Source organism: Microcebus murinus, chromosome 4, assembly GCF_040939455.1.
Source record: "Microcebus murinus isolate Inina chromosome 4, M.murinus_Inina_mat1.0, whole genome shotgun sequence".
Lineage (NCBI taxonomy): Eukaryota > Metazoa > Chordata > Mammalia > Primates > Cheirogaleidae > Microcebus > Microcebus murinus.
This window is the reverse complement of record NC_134107.1, coordinates 1058170-1076442: the sequence shown is the minus strand read 5'-3', so window position 1 is coordinate 1076442 and position 18273 is coordinate 1058170. Positions and strand designations below refer to the sequence as shown.

At 58.7% G+C, this 18273-nt stretch overlaps 1 protein-coding gene across 1 annotated transcript in view; it reads right to left on the bottom strand.

Moving 5' to 3' along the window:
• Window positions 1–18273, bottom strand: part of CPAMD8 (C3 and PZP like alpha-2-macroglobulin domain containing 8) — a 74682-nt gene that overhangs the window by 20333 nt on the left and 36076 nt on the right. Inside the window, exons 19-25 of the mRNA XM_076001229.1 lie at window positions 17228–17290; window positions 12301–12532; window positions 8513–8666; window positions 8132–8262; window positions 6341–6392; window positions 2430–2728; window positions 1524–1749 (exon numbers count right to left, since the gene is read on the bottom strand). Coding sequence (XP_075857344.1) covers window positions 1524–1749; window positions 2430–2728; window positions 6341–6392; window positions 8132–8262; window positions 8513–8666; window positions 12301–12532; window positions 17228–17290 — 1157 coding nt within the window. The remainder of the gene's footprint in view (window positions 1–1523; window positions 1750–2429; window positions 2729–6340; window positions 6393–8131; window positions 8263–8512; window positions 8667–12300; window positions 12533–17227; window positions 17291–18273) is intronic.

The window sequence follows — 18273 nt, the reverse complement described above, 5'->3', positions numbered from 1 at the left end:
ACAGCCCTGCTCAGAGACGGGAGCCCACCTGTGCCCTCGCACTGGCCACCCAACCTCTGACTGCCGGTTCTGTCCTTTGGGACCAGGTTGCCCCTTCTGCCCTCTTAGACCGCCCGGTGTCCCAGCATTGGTGGCCTTCTCCTGCACGTCTCCTTCTGTGTTCTTTAGTTTTCACTTATATGTTCTTTATCTAGCTTTTCATTCCGTTCAATGCTTTTTTTCTTTCTGGCTTCTTAAATAGGTGCATTTTAAGGCTATGTATTGTCCCCTAAGTACAACTTTAGCTGCATCCCACAAATGTTGGTATGTCAATACAGCTATTCTTGTTCTAAATAGTTTTTGAATTTCTGATACAAAATGTGATTTTCTCTTTAACCATGAGTATTTCAATTTTTAAATTTTTAAATTTCTGGTTTCCTGTTCTCTCATCCTCTTGGTATTCTGTCTGCCTCTTCTTGGCCCCCCTGTCCCAAACATTGCTGATGGGCCCTCTGGGACCCTCAATGCCCCCTGAACATGTCTCCCTTCCCTCTTGTCCTCTCCTCATGTCTCACTGAAGCTGCCATTGCCCCTGCAGCTTCCTCCTATCTTGGGGACTGCTGGACTACTTTCTCACCACCCTCCTCTGGGTTTCCCAGCTTCTTCTCTATCCAGGCACTGGCACATGGGTCCCAGCCTTCACCTTCTCTCCATCCCTGCCCATCTGCCTCCTCCTCTATGCCCCTCACCTCCATCTGGGCCACCCCCTGCCATGGATGCCTCTCATCTGCTCTCATGCCTCAGGATCGTAAACTCCAGCATCCTGTGATCTGGCCCAAACTGCCAACCTACCTGGGCCCCAGAGCCGCGACTCTGATGTCAGAGGGACCCGGGCAGGACTCCCTCGTCTGGGTCCATCCACCCCTTCTGGCCTCTTGCCCTCTCTTCCCTCGTTCGGGCCCACCCTAAACTCTCACCGCCTGTCTGCCTGACACCCACGGCTGGATCAGGACACAGCCCCTACTGTCCACTCCCGTGCCTGGGCGACGGAGACATTTCCAACCCTGGAGACTCCGCGGAGGCTGCTCCAAACCCCCCACGCTCCCCACCCCTCCGGTCCCAGCCTCTCACCTTCTCCCAGCGACAGCCCGGGCAGCCTACCCCCTCACCAGGGCGGTCTCTCCCCGCCCTGCACTGGCTGCCTTCACCTGGCCTTTGGCCTTCCTGGGTCCCTTCCCGGGCCCACCGCCCTCCCAGGGTTCACCGCAGGTCCCTAGGGGTCGCCCCACCCTGACCTCCACACACGGCTTGGACTGGGTGGCTCTAGACACGCCATCTTGGCCGTGGTAGGGGTCAGCTCTGGGACTGCCTCAGCACTCAGCACATGGCCGGACATAGAGAAAGCGCTAGAAGCTGCACGCCGGGTGCGTGGGCGGGGTCCCCAGGGGCACAGGGCCCCAGCGAAGCCGGCCTGAGACCGAGCCTGCAGTGGGCCTGGGCTCGCGGCGCCTGCCCTCCCCAAGCCAGGCTGCGGGCGGACCCACCTATGACGGAGGCGGTGGCCCGCTCGGACCCGGGGACGGCGCCGTGCGGGATGCCCAGCGTGAAGGCCTCACTGTAGCTCTCGTCCGCCTCCATCTTCCTCCAGATGCGGAACTCGCCCGTGGAGCCCCAGCCGGTGGAGAAGCCGATGAACTGGACCTCGGGTGGCCTCGGGAGGGCCCAGGCCACGATGACGGACTCGTTGGATGGCTCTGCACCGTGGCCCACCTGGGAAAAGGGACCGAGGCCGCTGGACGCTGGCGAGAGGCACACAAGGGCACTCGGGCAGTAGCGACACTGGGCGCAGGGCCGTGGTCAGAGGCCTTGGCCCTGCTCATAGTGTCAAGGAGTCAGAGGTGAGAGAAATCAGAGGTAGCCCCATCCATTAAATGGCCAACAGAGACACAAGCATGGCGTCTGTGGGTTCCAAAGCCACCAGGCTCCTTGGAATCGCTGGACCTCTGTACATGCTGCTCCCTCTGCCTGGAACATCCTGTGTTCCCTGTTTTACCCACTGAACTCCTATACATACGTCAAAACCCACTTCGATCATGTCCCTCCACTAGGAAGCTGTGTTAGCCGATCCTTTTCTATATTCCTTTTGCTTAGCCAACCGCCAACCCAGAAAGATCCCCCAGCCGCCACTGCACTGCTCATATCCACTCTTTCTTTCTCCCCGACCACCTACCAGCGCTGTGTGTTCCCAGACCTCGGGACGCCTCCCCTGCCTCGGCTCTCGCTCATCTTGGGGGGTGAGCGACCCCAGACAGACCGAGAGCAACCGGCGGTGGGGCCCTGCGTTCCCCTCAGCCCTGCCCGCCCCGCTCAGAGCGCGGCACAGCACGGGAAGCCGCCAACGCCGGAGGAGTACGCGACCTCCGCGCCCGCCTCGGCCGGTCCCGCCGCACCTGGATGAGCCCGCCGTGCCAGCTGATCCAGAATGTTCTGAACTCGCCCCAGGAGAGGATCTTGGCGGTGTGCACGCTGGCCACGGGCTCGCCCATCTTGCTGGTGGAGATCCACGACCGGGTGTTCTGGTGCCCCCCGAGCACGACCTCCACCATGCCCGCCGTGTCCTGGGGCCCGGAGGACAAGGCCACGCGGGCGTCGTTGTGGGCTCGCACGGCCACGTCGAGACGGGCGAGGCGCAGCGGCCGCTGCACGTACTGGAACTCGTACTTGTTGGGGGTGGAGATGTGGACTCTCTCTGCAGGGAGGAGAGGAGACGGGCAGCTGCCAGCTGGGCGCACCCCTGCCCTCCCCGCCGGGGCCCGGAGGTGGGCACTGGGCCACGAAGGCCACACGGGGGACCCGGGTGATGGAATGCCGAAAAATAGGAAACTCAGCTAGGCGTGGTGGCACACGCCTGTTGTCCCAGCTACTCGGGAGGCCGAGGCAGGAGGATCGCTTGAGCCCAGGGGTTCAAGACCAGCCTGAGCAAGAGTGAGACCCCGTCTCTATAAACAATAGAAAAATTAGCCGGGCATGGTGGCGCTCGCCTATAGTCCCAGCTACTCGGGAGGCTGGGGCAGGAGGATCCCTTGAGCCCAGAGTTCGAGGCTGCAGTGAGCTGTGATGATGCCACGGCACCCCATCAAAAAAAAAAAATAAATAAAATCAAAGACATGCAAATAGGCAACGGGTATATGAAAAAATGCTCAACATCGTTAATCATCAGGGAAGTGCAAATCCAAATCACAATAAGATATCATCTTACCCCAGTTAGATTGGCTATTAAAAATGCAATTTTTTAATACTAAAAAATATTAAAAAGACAAAAAATAACAGACGCTGGTGAAGATGTCGAGAAAATGAACTCTTCTATGCTGTTGGTGGAAATCTAAATCAGCACAGCCACTAGGGAGAACGGTATGGAGACTTCTCAAAAACACTAGAACTAGAACTACCATGTGACCCAGCAATCCCACTACTGGGTATTTATCCAGAGGAAAAGAGCTGGGTGTACGGAAGGGAGACCTGCACTCCCGTGTTTATCGCAGCACTAATCGCAACAGCCAAGACCTGGACTTAACCTCAGTGTCCGCCGGCGGACGAATGGATGAAGAAAATGCAGTACATATATATATACCGGAATATCACGTGGCCATAAAAATCGAGGAAACCATGTCACGTGCGGCCGCGTGGATGGAACTGGAGTACATCGCGTTAAGCGAAATACGCCAAGCACAGACAGATAAATATTGCCTGTTCTCGCTCATACGTGGGAGCGAGAAAAAGTTGATCTCCCGGAGGTAGAGAGTAGGATGACAGGTACCACAGGCTGGGACAGGTACGCGTGCTGGGGGCAGGGGCATACGGAGAGGTTGGTTAATGGGTGCCAACATCTAGTTCGATAAAAGGAATAGGTCTGGTGTTAAGTAGCGGAGTAGGATGGCCACAGTTAACAACATCGTGTTATGTGTTTGAACCCTGGCGAGCAACGGGGTGACAGATGTCACAGCAAGATTGCCCCTCGTAGCCAGTGTGTCATGTATTTCAAAATTGCCATTAGACAGAATGTGACAGGTTCCCAACACATGAAACGAAACATGCTCCAGGTCTGGACACTCCACGTACCCTGACTTTATCGTCACACACTCTACGCATGGAGCAAAGCAGCACACGCACCCCACAGAAACGCAAAACTAGTATCTGCCAATACGAAGAAATAACTCACAAAGAGAGCATCAAAGGAGCAGAAATGGACCCGCGCATGTGAGAACAACGGATCTTCAGCCAAAGTGCAAAGGCAGTTCCGTAGAGAAAGGAAGGTCCTTTCAATAAATGGTGCCAGAACAATTGGCCGTCCAAATGCACAAAGATAGACTTTGATCCACACCTTGCGTGGTAGCCAAAATTAACTTGGGATCACAGCCAGTCTATAAACGCAAAACGTAAAACTAGAAAACCGTAAGAAAACAGGACATGGCAAAGATTTCTTAGGTACAACAAAAACATTCATCCATAAATAAAAAAAGTGATAAATTAGACTTCATCAAAATGAAAAACTTCTTTTCTAAAAATAATTTTTGTTTATGTAGTTGAATCTATTCTTTTATGCCTTGGTGTTTTTGTTTATTTGTTTGTTTGTTTTTATGAGGAGGGGTCTCACTCTTGCTCAGGCTGGTCTCGAACTCCCAGAGTGCTAGGATTACGGCATGAGCCACCGAGTGCTCATTTATAACCATATCCTACTTACTTACCCTTTCTCTTTCTAACCCCTAGCAATGACTCATATGACCCCCATTTATAAAATTTCATCATTTGAAAAAATGTCATATAAGCGGAATCACTTTTGTACCCCTTTGAGACTTTTTTCCATTCAATTTCCTTCATTCCAGATCCATCCAAGTATCAACAGCTGGTTCCTCTGTAGGGCTGAGTGGCACTCCAAGGTATGGAGGGACCAGAGTGGGTTCAGCCACTCACCCACCGGACGCATGTGAGCTGCCTCCAGAGCTGGGCTCTTACGAATAAAGCTGAGAGGAACATCTGTGGACAGGCTTTGTGTGCACGTAGGTCTGAGTTTCTCTGGGATAAATGCCCAGGAGTGCGGCTGCTGAATGCTAAGGTAGTTGCACGCTTAGCTTTTTAAATAAACCACCAGACTGTTCTTATAAACCACGCAAAGTGGCTGTACCACTTTACATTCCCACCGGCAACGTGAGTCATCTGCTCTCTCTGCACCTTTGCCCTCACGATTTTTCATTTTGGCCATTCAGATAGGTGTGTGGGGCTGCCTCACTGTGTTTGAATCTGCATTTACCTAACGATGGTCAACACCTTTTTTTACGTGTGGTTTCCCTCCTGTGGGTCTCCTCCGGTAGAAATGTCTGTTTATTTATTTTGCCCACTTTCTAATCGGATTGTTTGTTTCTTCACTGTTGAATTTGGGAGTTCTTTATGTATCCTAGATACTAGTTCTGTGCCTGATACCAGTTTGCAAATGTTTTCTCCCAGTCTGTAATCTGTACTTCCACCTCTTAGGGTCTTTTGTAAGGCAAAAAAAGAAGGTCTAATTTTCATGAGATCCATTTATAAATGTTTCTTTTTATAAATCATGTTTTTGTTGTCAAGTCTAAAAAGTCTTTGCTGGCCAGGCGCGGTGGCTCACGCCAGTAATCCTAGCACTCTGGGAGGCCAAGGCGGGAGGATTGATTGAGGTCAGGAGCTAGAGACCAGCCTGAGCAAGAGCGAGAACCCGTCTCTGCGAAAAATAGAAAAATTGGCCGGGCGTGGTGGCTGCAGGTCCAGCTACCTCCCAGCCAGCCAGCCAGCGCCTCGGGGAGGGGCCGGATCGGGGAGGGGCCGGATGGGGAGGGGCAAACAGCCTTGCAGGAAGCCACCAGGGCAGAGGTGTGAATGAGCCTTTCTTGGGGCACATTCTTTCTGCACCCATTGTCTCCTTACATACCACAAGTCAGCATAATACAGATTTTAGGGGATCCAGGCAGAGAAACTGACATGTCCTCCTCTGCTGCCTTGTGCCTCTGGGTCACGCTCGGGCCCACAACTTTCCCCTGATGTGAGTGAGCCTAAGGTCTCCGTTCCTGTGACCCTGGGCTCGTCACCCCGGGCACCCCGGGGACAGCCCTGCCCCTGACCACAGCCCCTGCCCGTCTTCTTGCTTGCTGCCTGCAGTACACACCCCTGTGCGATCACTGCCACGTGGCGGACGCCCAGCCCTCACGCTGGCTGTCCCCAGCTGGGACACCTCACTTCTTGACTGTCACGCCCTCGGTCCCCGGGCAGGGCTGCTGTGCCACAGTCCCGACCCGCCAGGCGGCCCCTCTCTGCAGAGTGGGCGCAGGGGACTCACCGTTGGGGCAGAAGAAAGCGCTGTAGGTGTATGCGCGGGACACTCCCTCAGGCTGAAACAGAGAAACGGGCGGAGCTGAGCCTGGGCCGCTGTGAGGGCGCACGGTCCTCAGGGCAGCGGCTCCAAGTCCAGACGGCACGGTCACCCCGCCAGGGCTCGCATGGCATCCACAGGGTGGCAGCAAGAGGACAGGTGCACACAGGACTGGGCCGCCCACTTCCCAGGCCCAGATGGGGAAACCGAGGCCACTCCCCCACGGCAGCCAAATGAAACTCACCAGCTGCTTCTAGACTTGCCCCACACCCCCACCCTGCACTCCCGGCCGCCCCTTCCCTCCCGTCTCCCCCGGCAGGGAGCACTGAAGCCGAGGCTGCCGGGGTCCGAGAGCCCGTCTGACGTCCTTGAGTGCCGGGAAAGGGGCGCCCGGGTCTGCCGAGGACACGTCACCGTCCCACCGTCTGACACATCCCCGGGAGTCTCTTCCGCCCAGACTCCTTCTTCGGCTTCTTCTACAGATGGCCCCAAATACTAGATGGCAGCTGTCCTGTTCTCTTAAAAAGGGATGCCCAGGCCAGGTGCGGGGCTCGTGCCTGCAATCCCAGCATTCTGGGAGGCTGAGGAGGGAGGATTGTTTGAGGCCAGGAGTTTGAGACCAGCCTGGGCATAACAGTGAGACCCTGTCTCTCCAAAAAATTTTAAAATCAGCTAAGAGTGGTGCTGGGTTCCTGTAGTCCCAGCTACTCAGGAGGCTGAGGCAGGAGGATTGCTTGAGCCCAGGAAACCGAGGCTGCAGTGAGCTATGATGTCGCCATGGCACTCCAGCCTGGGCAACAGAGCAAGACCTTGTCTCAAAAAAAAAAAAAAAAAAAAGATGTTAAATAGCACAGGATAGGGCCAAGCAGTTATAAACCCATGGTGACTTTAGACACAGTCATAAAAATCAGTCATAACCTAAATGTCCACCAACAGGTGAATGGATAAATTATATGTGGCACATCCATCCAGTGGAATACTACGTAGCCACGAACAGGAACAAAGCCCTGATCGCTGCTACAATGGGGATGAACCTTGAACACACTGTGCTGAGTGACAGAAGCCATACACAAAAGGCTACATAGAGTGTGACTCCATTGATATGAAATGTTCAGAACAGGCAGGGCGCAGTGGATCACACCTGTAATCTTAGCACTTTGAGAGGCCAAGGTGGGAGGATCGCTTGAGGCCAGGAGTCTGAGACCAGCTTGGGCAACACGGGGAGACCCTGTCTCTACAAAAAATTGAAAAAATCAGTCGGGCATGGTGGTGCACAACTACAGTCTCAGCTACTCTGGAGGCTGAGGCAGGAGGATCGCTTGAGCCTAGGAGTTGGAGGCTGCAGTGAGCCATGATGACACCACTACACTCCAGCCTGGGCGATAGAGTGAGACCCTGACTCTACCAAAAAAAAAAAAACCAACAACAAAAAAAAGGAAAGAAATGTCCAAAGGTCCAGAACAGGCGAATCCACAGCGACAACCCCAGGCCCCTCCTGTTGGTGTTGGGCTCTCACCCAGGGGGCCCCGCCTCCACTGCGACCCAGCTCACAGGGGACCGAGAGGCGGCCCCTTCCCTGCGCCCCCCGTCCTCGGCCCTGCTCCCCAAGGGTCGGCCCAGCCCGGCGGCACCTGCCCTTCCTGGCGCCTGCCGCCTCGGCGTCCGTGCCGCGCGCTGGGTCTCGGAGCACGGTCCCCACAGGGCGCCACCGCCGGCATTCGCTCCGGCCCGGCTCTTCCCGGGGCGACGCGGCCTTACCTCCACCAGCACGCTGCGCCTGACGTGGTCCGTGCCCATGGGGACCCTCCTGTCGGCGTGGCTGTCCTCGGCGTGCTTGCCGGGCCTCCCGTCCTGGCAGCACCTTGTGTCTCCGTAGGCGAGGGCTTTGGCTGCGGGGATGTGGCTGCCACTGTCAGGGCAGGTCCCCGCCCGGGGGTGCCCCGTCCCCTACGCTTGTCCCAGGAGTGCAAGTGCGCATGTGTGTGCAAGCGTGTGCACTTGTGCGTGAGTGCGCGCACCTGTCCCTCGGGACAGCCCTGACCTCACCGGCTGCCCCGCCCACCCCTCTCGCCCAACGGCGGTCAGGCCCTGGACCCGTGGTGGCCTGCAGAGGGGTGCCCAGGACGCCGGGACTGTCACCTGTGATGTCGCTGAGGCCCAGGTCGCTGAAGGACAGAACGACCCAGCTGGGCTCGGCCTCCCCAGGGGCCACGCACGCCTTCTTGGTCAGGTGGCGTTTGCCAGGGTGCCCGACGAACTGGACGCCCTTGGGGACCGAGAGCTTCATGTACACCTGCGGGGGTGGCGTGCGCTCGTGGGGCCTGCGATCGGGCCGCCCCCCGTGCCCCGTGCCCGCCGCGCAGCCTCGTCAGCCCCTCTAAGAGCCAGGCTCCTCGGAAGGCTCCTTCCGCTTCCGCTCAGACGGCCCGCCGCCGTCCGGCTGCCCACGCGGGCCCTGCCACGCCCGCCTGCCTTCCCGGGAGGCCCCTCGGCCCTCAGCCCCTGCGGACACCCACAAGTCCAGACCCCTCTCCGGGTCAGGGGCCGCCTCTCCCGCGGTACCCGCCCCGGGACCCCAGACAGACGCAGCCCCACCCCTGCGGACCCCACAGGGGGCTTCCTCCGACTCTCTCTCCAAGCACTGAGCTCCGCCGTGTCACAGGACAACTCCGTGTACGCCCGTGTGCACATGTGTGCTGCGAATGCACACATGTATCTCTGGGTGCACATCCGTGCGCAAGCATGGGGTGAGCACACACATGCGTGCATTCATGTACACATGCGTGTGTACAGTGGGTAAATGCATCCATGTGCATGCTAGTGTTTCTGCATGCACTTGTGTGCCTGGATGTGTGCATGTGTGATGTGGATGTGCTGTGGATGTATGCAGGGGTCGCCCCGTGCACACGTATGCGTGTATGGGTGTGCCGGCATGGCATATGTATGTATGCACACCTGGAAGGCATGTGTGCACATGTGTGTGCATGTGTGTGTCTGTGTGCATGGCAGTCTGTGTGTGTATGCATGTGTGTGTCTGTGTGCATGGCAGTCTCTGTGTGTGTGTGTGCGTGTGTGTGTCTGTGTGCATGGCAGTCTGTGCGTGTGTGTGCGTGTGTGTCTCTGTGCGTGTGTGTCTGTGTGCATGGCAGTCTCTGTGAGTGTGTGTATGTGTGTGTGTCTGTGTGCATGGCAGTCAGTGTGCGTGTGTCTGTGTGCATGGCAGTCTCTGTGAGTGTGTGTGTGCGTGTGTGTCTCTGTGCATGGCAGTCGGTGTGCGCGTGTCTGTGTGCATGGCAGTCTGTGTGTATGTGTGTGTGTGTCTGTGTGCATGGCAGTGTCTTTGTGTGTTGAGCATGTGTGTGTCTGTGTGCATGGCAGTCTCTGTGTGTGTGTGTGTCTGTGTGCATGGCAGTCTCTGTGCGTGTGTGTGCATGTGTGTCTCTGTGCGTGGCAGTCGGTGTGCATGTGTGTGTCTGTGTGCATGGCAGTCTGTGTGTGTGTGTGTATGTGTGTGTGTCTGTGTGCATGGCAGTGTCTGTGTGTTGAGCGTGTGTGTGTGTGCATGGCAGTCTCTGTGCGTGTGTGTGTCTGTGTGCATGGCAGTCTCTGTGCGTGTGTGTGTGTATATGGCAGTCTCTGTGCGTGTGTGTGTCTGTGTGCATGGCAGTGTCTTTGTGTGTTGAGCGTGTGTGTCTGTGTGTATGGCAGTCTCTGTGCGTGTGTGTCTGTGTGCATGGCAGTGTCTTTGTTGAGCGTGTGTGTGTCTGTGTGCATGGCAGTCTCTGTGCGTGTGTGTGTGTATATGGCAGTCTCTGTGCGTGTGTGTGTCTGTGTGCATGGCAGTCTCTGTGCGTGTGTGTGTGTGTGTGCATGGCAGTCTCTGTGTGTGTGTGCACTTTCAGCATTCTTCCAGGAAGGAAGGAAGCAACTCAACAACCGTCAGCGAGCCGCATTTTCTAGGTTCCTGGTGAAGTGATCAGCTGTCCCCACTGGGAGGGTCTAGCTGGTGCTGCTGTCCCCATGCCTCGGGGACAGGCACCCGGGCTGGGTGCTGCTCCTGGAGCTGGGGCTTGGCTGTCCCTGAGCACGCGTGCTGCTCCTCGGGGCTTCACTCTTCCTGCCGGACAAGCCAGCCGCCAGCCACTGGGCGCCAAAACCGGCAGCCACAGGTTTTGCAGGGAAGCCTCCCTTGGGGACACCCTACAGGTCAGGGGCTGTATTCCCGGGATCCTGTTCTTCCTGGCCGCAGTCTATACAAAAAGAACAGCGAGAAGGATGGATTGTACAGGCGGAGGCTGGAGCTGGGCTTTCGGGCACCGCTACCTGGCGGTTCTGAGTCTAACACCTCCCTTTCGTCCTCCAACCAAGCCACCCCGTGGCTGGAATTTGCAGCCGCTCCCTGGCTAAGTGCCCTCATTTTTTCAGTAAAAGCCAGAAATCTGGCTTGTTGGGTGTAGAATCTTTTGGTTTCCAGTAGCGCCACTGGCCCAAGACTGCAGGTCACATTCGAACGAGGCGTGGAAGGAACCACAGGCTCGAGGGGCCCCGCGCACGTGGGGAGGGCCAAGGGGAGACGGTCAGAGGTGTCCCCAGAGCCCAGCTGTCCCTGAGGGCCGCCCCAACCACGGAGGGTCCTCTCCCCCTCCCTCGCATCCTCTCGGCTGGCAAGCAGGCACTTGAGGGTTATAAAAGTGGGAGGGGGAACGAATGCACCCCCAAACCCAGCCATGGTGTCCCAGTGGCCCCCAAACACCGGTGCTGCAACCCGCCTCGCCTGCTGGTGGCTCCAGTGTCTGTCTCTGCCTCGCTTGTGGTCAGAAGGGTCTGACGCCTTTTCTCCACCTTCAGGGCCGGGCCTAAGCCACCCCTAGGGCTTGATGCTACCGCCCCGCTGGCAGATCAAACGACACGCCCAAGGTCGGTGACCTTGTAAGCACAAACCGGCATTCCGAGTGCCATCTCCGTTCACCACCAGGGGTACCGGATGTTGTCCTGGGGCTCTGCCAATTAAGGCCTAAAGGCCAAACCGGACCCACCACCTGTTTCTGTGGGGTCTAAAACCTAAGGATGGTTTTTACCTTTTTCACATGGTTGGGGGAGAAAAGTTAAAAGAAGAATGATATTTTGTGCCACATGAAAATTCTACAGCATTCAAGGCTGGGCGCGGCGGCTCACGCCTGTAGTCCCAGCACTTTGGGAGGTCGAACTGGAAGGATCGATTGAGGCCACTAAGTTAGAGACCAGCCAGGGCAACACAGTGAGATCCAATCTCTACAAAAATAAAAACATTAGTCAAGTGTGGCAGCGCGTGCCTGTAGTCCCAGCTACTCGGGAGGCTGAGGCAGGAGGATCGCTTGAGCCCTGAAGTTGGAGGCTGCAGTGAGCTCTGATCACGTCAGTTCACTCCAGCCTGGGGGACAGAGCGAGACCCCATTTCAAAAAAAAAGGAGACATTCTATGGCATTTAGGTTTCAGTGTCCAGGAAGGAAGCCCTACGGAAACGTGGCCACGCTCCATCAGGCACGGACGGTCCAGGCTGCTTCCCTGCTCCAGCGGCCAAGGCGAGTGGCTGCGACAGGGGTCGCGTGGCTGGCAGAGACTGGAATGTCTGCAGTCTGGCCCCTTCCAGAAAATGCTGCACGTCATCACTTGTGGTACCGGCGCCCCCAGGCCCGGGGAGGCAGGGATGGTGGCTCCGCCACAGCCACCCCTCCCCCCCCACACGTCCCCACCTCTGCCCCTCCGGCTTCGACGGCTGGTGAACGAGAGGCTGGCCTCATCCCACCCCTGCCCCCCGGACAGCATAGAAGCTGTGTCCCCCCAAGACCCCCAGGCTGGCCCCACCCACCCGTGCCCCCCTGATGGCACCCACGCAGGCCCCGCGCCCCGGCAAGCGGGGCCAGGCCGTGCACCGGGCGGCTCCGTACCTCGGCGCAGGCGCCCATGTAGTTGTAGACGCTGAGTGGGATCTTGACCTGCTCCCCGCGCACGACCAGCGCCGGCAGCGTGAAGTCCACGAAGAAGGGCTTGAAGGTCTTCAGCAGGGCGGGCTCGGCCACGCCCAGGCCCCGCGAGGGGGACAGGGCCACGGCCTCGGCCACCCAGCTGGTGATGGAGTCCGGGACCTGCACGCCCAGGGTGTGCTGGCCAGATGGGTCGCTGCGGAGAGACGGGCAGCTGTGGGCCTTCTCTGGGGCCCCGCGGGAGCGGACGACACAGGCCGCGGGGCTCGGGGAGGCGGCCCGGGACTGGGACCCGTGCGAGTGTGTGACCCGGAGAACGCCGCCCCTGGGCCCCGGCTTGCTCTAGCAGAAGACATCGACGGCGACCACGGACGCGGAGCCGGCCGGAACACGCGTGCCGGGGTGCAAGCGTTGGCAGCGCAAACCCTGCCCAGCCTGGGGGAGAAAGCTGCCCACTGGCGAGACTCGTCGCTTGGGGTGTCCTCCGAGAAGACCGAGCAAGGTCAGAGAGATGGCTGCGTGAAGCTGCCGCAGACGCCGAGACAGCAAACACAGGACGAGGCTCCCAGGGGCAATGCATGGTAGGTGCCGGGGGCCCTGGCCACAGTTCTGAGCGCCGATCGATACCTAGCCTTGGTTTTTTTTTTTCTTTGAGACAGAGTCTCACTTTGTTGCCCAGGCTAGAGTGAGTGTCGTGGCGTCAGCCTAGCTCACAGCAACCTCAAACTCCTGGGCTCAGGCGATCCTCCTGCCTCAGCCTCCCGAGTAGCTGGGACTACAGGCATGCGCCACCATGCCCGGCTCATTTTTTCTATATATATATTAGTTGGCCAATTAATTTCTTTCTGTTTATAGTAGAGACGGGGTCTCACTCTTGCTCAGGTTGGTTTCAAACTCCTGAGCTCAAACGATCCGCCCGCCTCAGCCTCCCAGAGAGCTAGGATGACAGGCGTGAGCCACCGCGCCCGACCTAACCTTGTTTTATGATCCAGCAATTCCACTTCTGGGTATATGCCTGAAAGAACTGGAAGTAAAGTTTCAAAGAGATATTTGAACACCCCTGTTCGTAGCAGTATCGTTCACAGTAGCCGGAAGGTGGAAGCAACCCAAGTGTCCATCGAGGGAAAACGAACAGATAAACAGAAGAGCTATATACGTAGAATAGAATGGTATTCAGCCTTATGAAGGAAGGAAATTCTAACACATGCTACAACACAGAGGAACCTGAGGTCACTATGCTCAGTGATATAAGCCAGTCACAGAAAGACAATCACTGTATAATTCCACTTTTATGAGGTCCCAAGTATAGTCAAACTCAGGGCCAGGCGTGGCGACGACGCCTGTAGTCCCAGCTACTTGGGAGGCTGAGGCAGGAGGATCGCTTGAGCCCTGAAGTTGGAGGCTGCAGTGAGCTCTGATCATGCCAGTGCACTCCAGCCTGGGCAACAGAGAAAGATGCAGCCTCAAAAACAAAAACCAAAAATACTCGGAGACAGAAAGTAGAGTGGTGGGTGCCAGGGGCTAGGAGGGAGGGAGGACAGGGAGCCAGTGTTTAACGGGGACAGGGTTTCAGTTTGGGAAGAAGGAAAGTTCTGGAGACGGATGGTGGTGATGGCTGCACAGCAACACGAATGTCTTTAACACCATTCACTTGCACACTTACAAATGGTTAAGATGGTACATTTTATATCATTTTACCCACGATTTTAAAAATAGGAAAAATAAAAATCGAGAGAGAGTGGACCATTCCTTTTTCTGGGCTCAGAGGTGCCCCCTCCCTGGTCTCAGACCTGGGCCGTCTGAGTCTCCCCTGCTGCGGCCAACAGAGGGGAGGGACGGTCCCAAATCCCGGCTCCCCGGCTCCAACCCTTCTGCAGCTGTCCACAGCCGCCCCGCCCCTCCCAGTATCGGGATTCTCTCTGCTTCTCGAAAGGGCTCCACCATCCTCTACCCCCCAAGTCCTGTGCCCAGCCCTCCCCGAAAACAAACACTGGCCCTGTCGCCACATGACGGCTCTTTGGGCACCTGTCTACTCGGGCTAAAATGAAAATGTCCCGAGTGCTGGGACCCTGCATGTCCTGTCCAAGCGGCTGTCCTCGGCATCAAAATCGTCACCCCGTGCCTAAAACGCAGCTACGTTTGAGTGATGATCGTCGGACAGCCTGTCTCACAGCTGGGCCCCTGGAACAAAGCAGGGTAACCTCGGGGTGCTCTGAGAGGGAGTCAGGCCTTCCCACCCTGGGGGCGTAAGGCGCATTGTCACAGCAAAGCCCACCCGGAAGAGGGGCACCGCTCGCAAGCCAGTCTGCCCGCCAGCCCGCGCCGGACAGGCGGTCGGAACTGTCACGCCCAAGAGCTTGGCCGCGGCAGGCCCCTGCCACCTTCTGCGTGGTCCCATTGATGCTGTGACACCAAGCGCCCAGAGAAAAAAGCCAGTTGCATCGGGCAGAGATTTGGCCCCTGCACTCCTGCTTCAAGGAGAATTAAAAGAGAAAGAAAAAAAAAATCCGGAGATGTGCCCAGGAACGCATCCTGTTTTTCCTAGCGTGGGAGCTCAGTCCCCTGAGGGGTGAGGAGGGGTGGAGGGTGAGGTCACGGTCAGGTTCCAGGCAGCCGGAATGGTTTTAATGAGCTGGTTATGCAAACAGAGCAGATAGAGTTACCCCAGCAGGGAGCTGGGAGCGGCACAAAGCCCTCGCATTTCGTGTTTCACCGGCAGATGTCGGAGCTGCAGCGGGACTCAGGGCTGACCTTGCCGTTTGTTTTATGCATTAGAAAAAGATGCGCGGCGTCCTACTGAGACGCTGGTATCGGCTCTGCCTGTCCCAGTGGGAGCTCCCTGGGCCCCCCGTCCCTGTGGGAGTTCCCTGGGCCCCCGTCCCTGTGGGAGCTCTCTGGGCCCCTGTCCCAGTGGGAGCTCCCTGGGCCCCCCCCCCCGTCCCAGTGGGAGCTCTCTGGGCCCCCCCGTCCCAGTGGGAGATCTCTGGGCCCCCGTCCCTGCGGGAGCTCTCTGGGCCCCCGTCCCAGTGGGAGCTCTCTGGGCCCCCCCCCCCCCGTCCCAGTGGGAGCTCCCTGGGCCCCCCCGTCCCAGTGGGAGATCTCTGGGCCCCCGTCCCTGTGGGAGCTCCCTGGCCCCCCGTCCCTGTGGGAGCTCTCTGGGCCCCTGTCCCAGTGGGAGCTCCCTGGGCCCCCCCGTCCCAGTGGGAGCTCTCTGGGCCCCGTCCCTGCGGGAGCTCTCTGGGCCCCCGTCCCAGTGGGAGCTCTCTGGGCCCCCCCCCCGTCCCAGTGGGAGCTCCCTGGGCCCCCCCGTCCCAGTGGGAGATCTCTGGGCCCCCGTCCCAGTGGGAGCTCTCTGGGCCCCCGTCCCAGTGGGAGATCTCTGGGCCCCCGTCCCTGCGGGAGCTCTCTGGGCCCCCGTCCCAGTGGGAGATCTCTGGGCCCCCGTCCCAGTGGGAGCTCTCTGGGCCCCCCTCCCAGTGGGAGCTCTCTGGGCCCCCGTCCCAGTGGGAGCTCTCCGGGCCCCCCCCCCGTCCCAGTGGGAGCTCTCTGGGCCCCCCCCCCTCGTCCCAGTGGGAGCTCTCTGGGCCCCCGTCCCAGTGGGAGCTCTCTGGGCCCCCGTCCCAGTGGGAGCTCTCTGGGCCCCCGTCCCAGTGGGAGCTCTCTGGGCCCCCCGTCCCTGCGGGAGCTCCCTGGGCCCCCGTCCCAGTGGGAGCTCTCTGGGCCCCCGTCCCAGTGGGAGCTCTCTGGGCCCCCGTCCCAGTGGGAGCTCCCTGGGCCCCCGTCCCTGTGGGAGCTCTCTGGGCCCCCCGTCCCAGTGGGAGCTCTCTGGGCCCCCGTCCCAGTGGGAGCTCTCTGGGCCCCCGTCCCAGTGGGAGCTCTCTGGGCCCCCGTCCCAGTGGGAGCTCCCTGGGCCCCCGTCCCAGTGGGAGCTCTCTGGGCCCCCGTCCCAGTGGGAGCTCTCTGGGCCCCCGTCCCAGTGGGAGCTCTCTGGGCCCCCCGTCCCTGCGGGAGCTCCCTGGGCCCCCATCCCAGTGGGAGCTCCCTGGGCCCCCGTCCCAGTGGGAGCTCTCTGGGCCCCCGTCACAGTGGGAGCTCTCTGGGCCCCCCGTCCCTGCGGGAGCTCTCTGGGCCCCCCGTCCCTGCGGGAGCTCTCTGGGCCCCCCGTCCCTGCGGGAGCTCTCTGGGCCCCCCGTCCCTGCGGGAGCTCTCTGGGCCCCCCGTCCCAGTGGGAGCTCCCTGGGCCCCCCGTCCCAGTGGGAGCTCCCTGGGCCCCCGTCCCAGTGGGAGCTCCCTGGGCCCCCCGTCCCAGTGGGAGCTCTCTGGGCCCCCGTCCCAGTGGGAGCTCTCTGGGCCCCCGTCCCAGTGGGAGCTCTCTGGGCCCCCGTCCCAGTGGGAGCTCTCTGGGCCCCCGTCCCAGTGGGAGCTCCCTGGGCCCCCCGTCCCAGTGGGAGCTCTCTGGGCCCCCGTCCCAGTGGGAGCTCTCTGGGCCCCCCCTCCCAGTGGGAGCTCTCTGGGCCCCCGTCCCAGTGGGAGCTCTCTGGGCCCCCCCTCCCAGTGGGAGCTCTCTGGGCCCCCCGTCCCAGTGGGAGCTCCCTGGGCCCCCGTCCCAGTGGGAGCTCTCTGGCCCCCCCGTCCCAGTGGGAGCTCTCTGGGCCCCCCTCCCAGTGGGAGCTCTCTGGGCCCCCCCTCCCAGTGGGAGCTCTCTGGGCCCCCGTCCCTGCGGGAGCTCCCTGGGCCCCCGTCCCAGTGGGAGCTCTCTGGCCCCCCCGTCCCAGTGGGAGCTCTCTGGGCCCCCGTCCCAGTGGGAGCTCTCTGGGCCTTCACCAGTGGGAGCTCTCTGGGCCTGCACGAGTGCCCGCAAAGACGGCAGAGGAGAGGAGTCTTACTGTACCTGATGTTGAGACAACGCCAAAGCCACGTTTCAGGGAAGAAGGTCCTTTTCTTCTTCTCTGCTCTGTGAATACACATACATACATAAAACAGATTAAAGTTTCACGGGCATAACAAAGTTTTTTACCTGGCAGATTAACATTCCATTTGATTAGCTACGATGTGTTCGTACTTTCCCCTGGCAGGGTTAACACTGCACTGGATTAGGACACAACTTTGTTATTCTTCTACCTGGAAGGGTTAACAGTCTACTTGACCAGGAACACAGAAGCACAGTAGCAAAGGCCTGGCAGAGTTTGCCTGAAAACAACAGTGCTGCCTTCTCTCCTGGATGCAGGAGGTGGGAACCGCCACGGGGACCACCCCACGTCCTGCCCTTGGCTAATCCCCCCCCCCCCCGTTTGCCTCGCCCTTCCCCCCACCGTGACATTGGACTCGCCACCTCCCACTCGCCCTGTTTTCTGTTGCCTAAAGAGTGCCTTTCATTCACTCTTTTTTTTTTTTTGTTTTTTTGAGACAGAGTCTCTCTCTGTTGCCCAGGCTAGAGTGAGTGCCGTGGCGTCAGCCTGGCTCACAGCAACCTCACACTCCTGGGCTCAAGCGATCCTTCTGCCTCAGCCTCCCAAGTGGCTGGGACTACAGGCATGGACCGCCATGCCCGGCTAATTTTTTCTATATATATTATTTGGCCAATTAATTTCTTTCTATTTATAGTAGAGACGGGGTCTCGCTCTTGCTCAGGCTGGTTTCGAACTCCTGACCTCGAGCAATCCACCCGCCTCAGCCTCCCAGAGAGCTGGGATTACAGGTGTGAGCCACCACGCCCGGCCAACTTTTATTCACTCTTGTTTGAGCCTCAGAGCACACCTTCCCCAGACACTTCCCTTTTCTCAAAAAAAAAAAAAAGAAAAAAATGATAATAATAAGCCTTTCTCAAAATGTGGCAGAACTAAAAGTGGTCACATCCTTTCCATCTGCAATACTTCTCCTAGGACTGCACCCCGGAAATACCCACAGGTACAGAGAGGTCTCACATCAGTGCCGTGA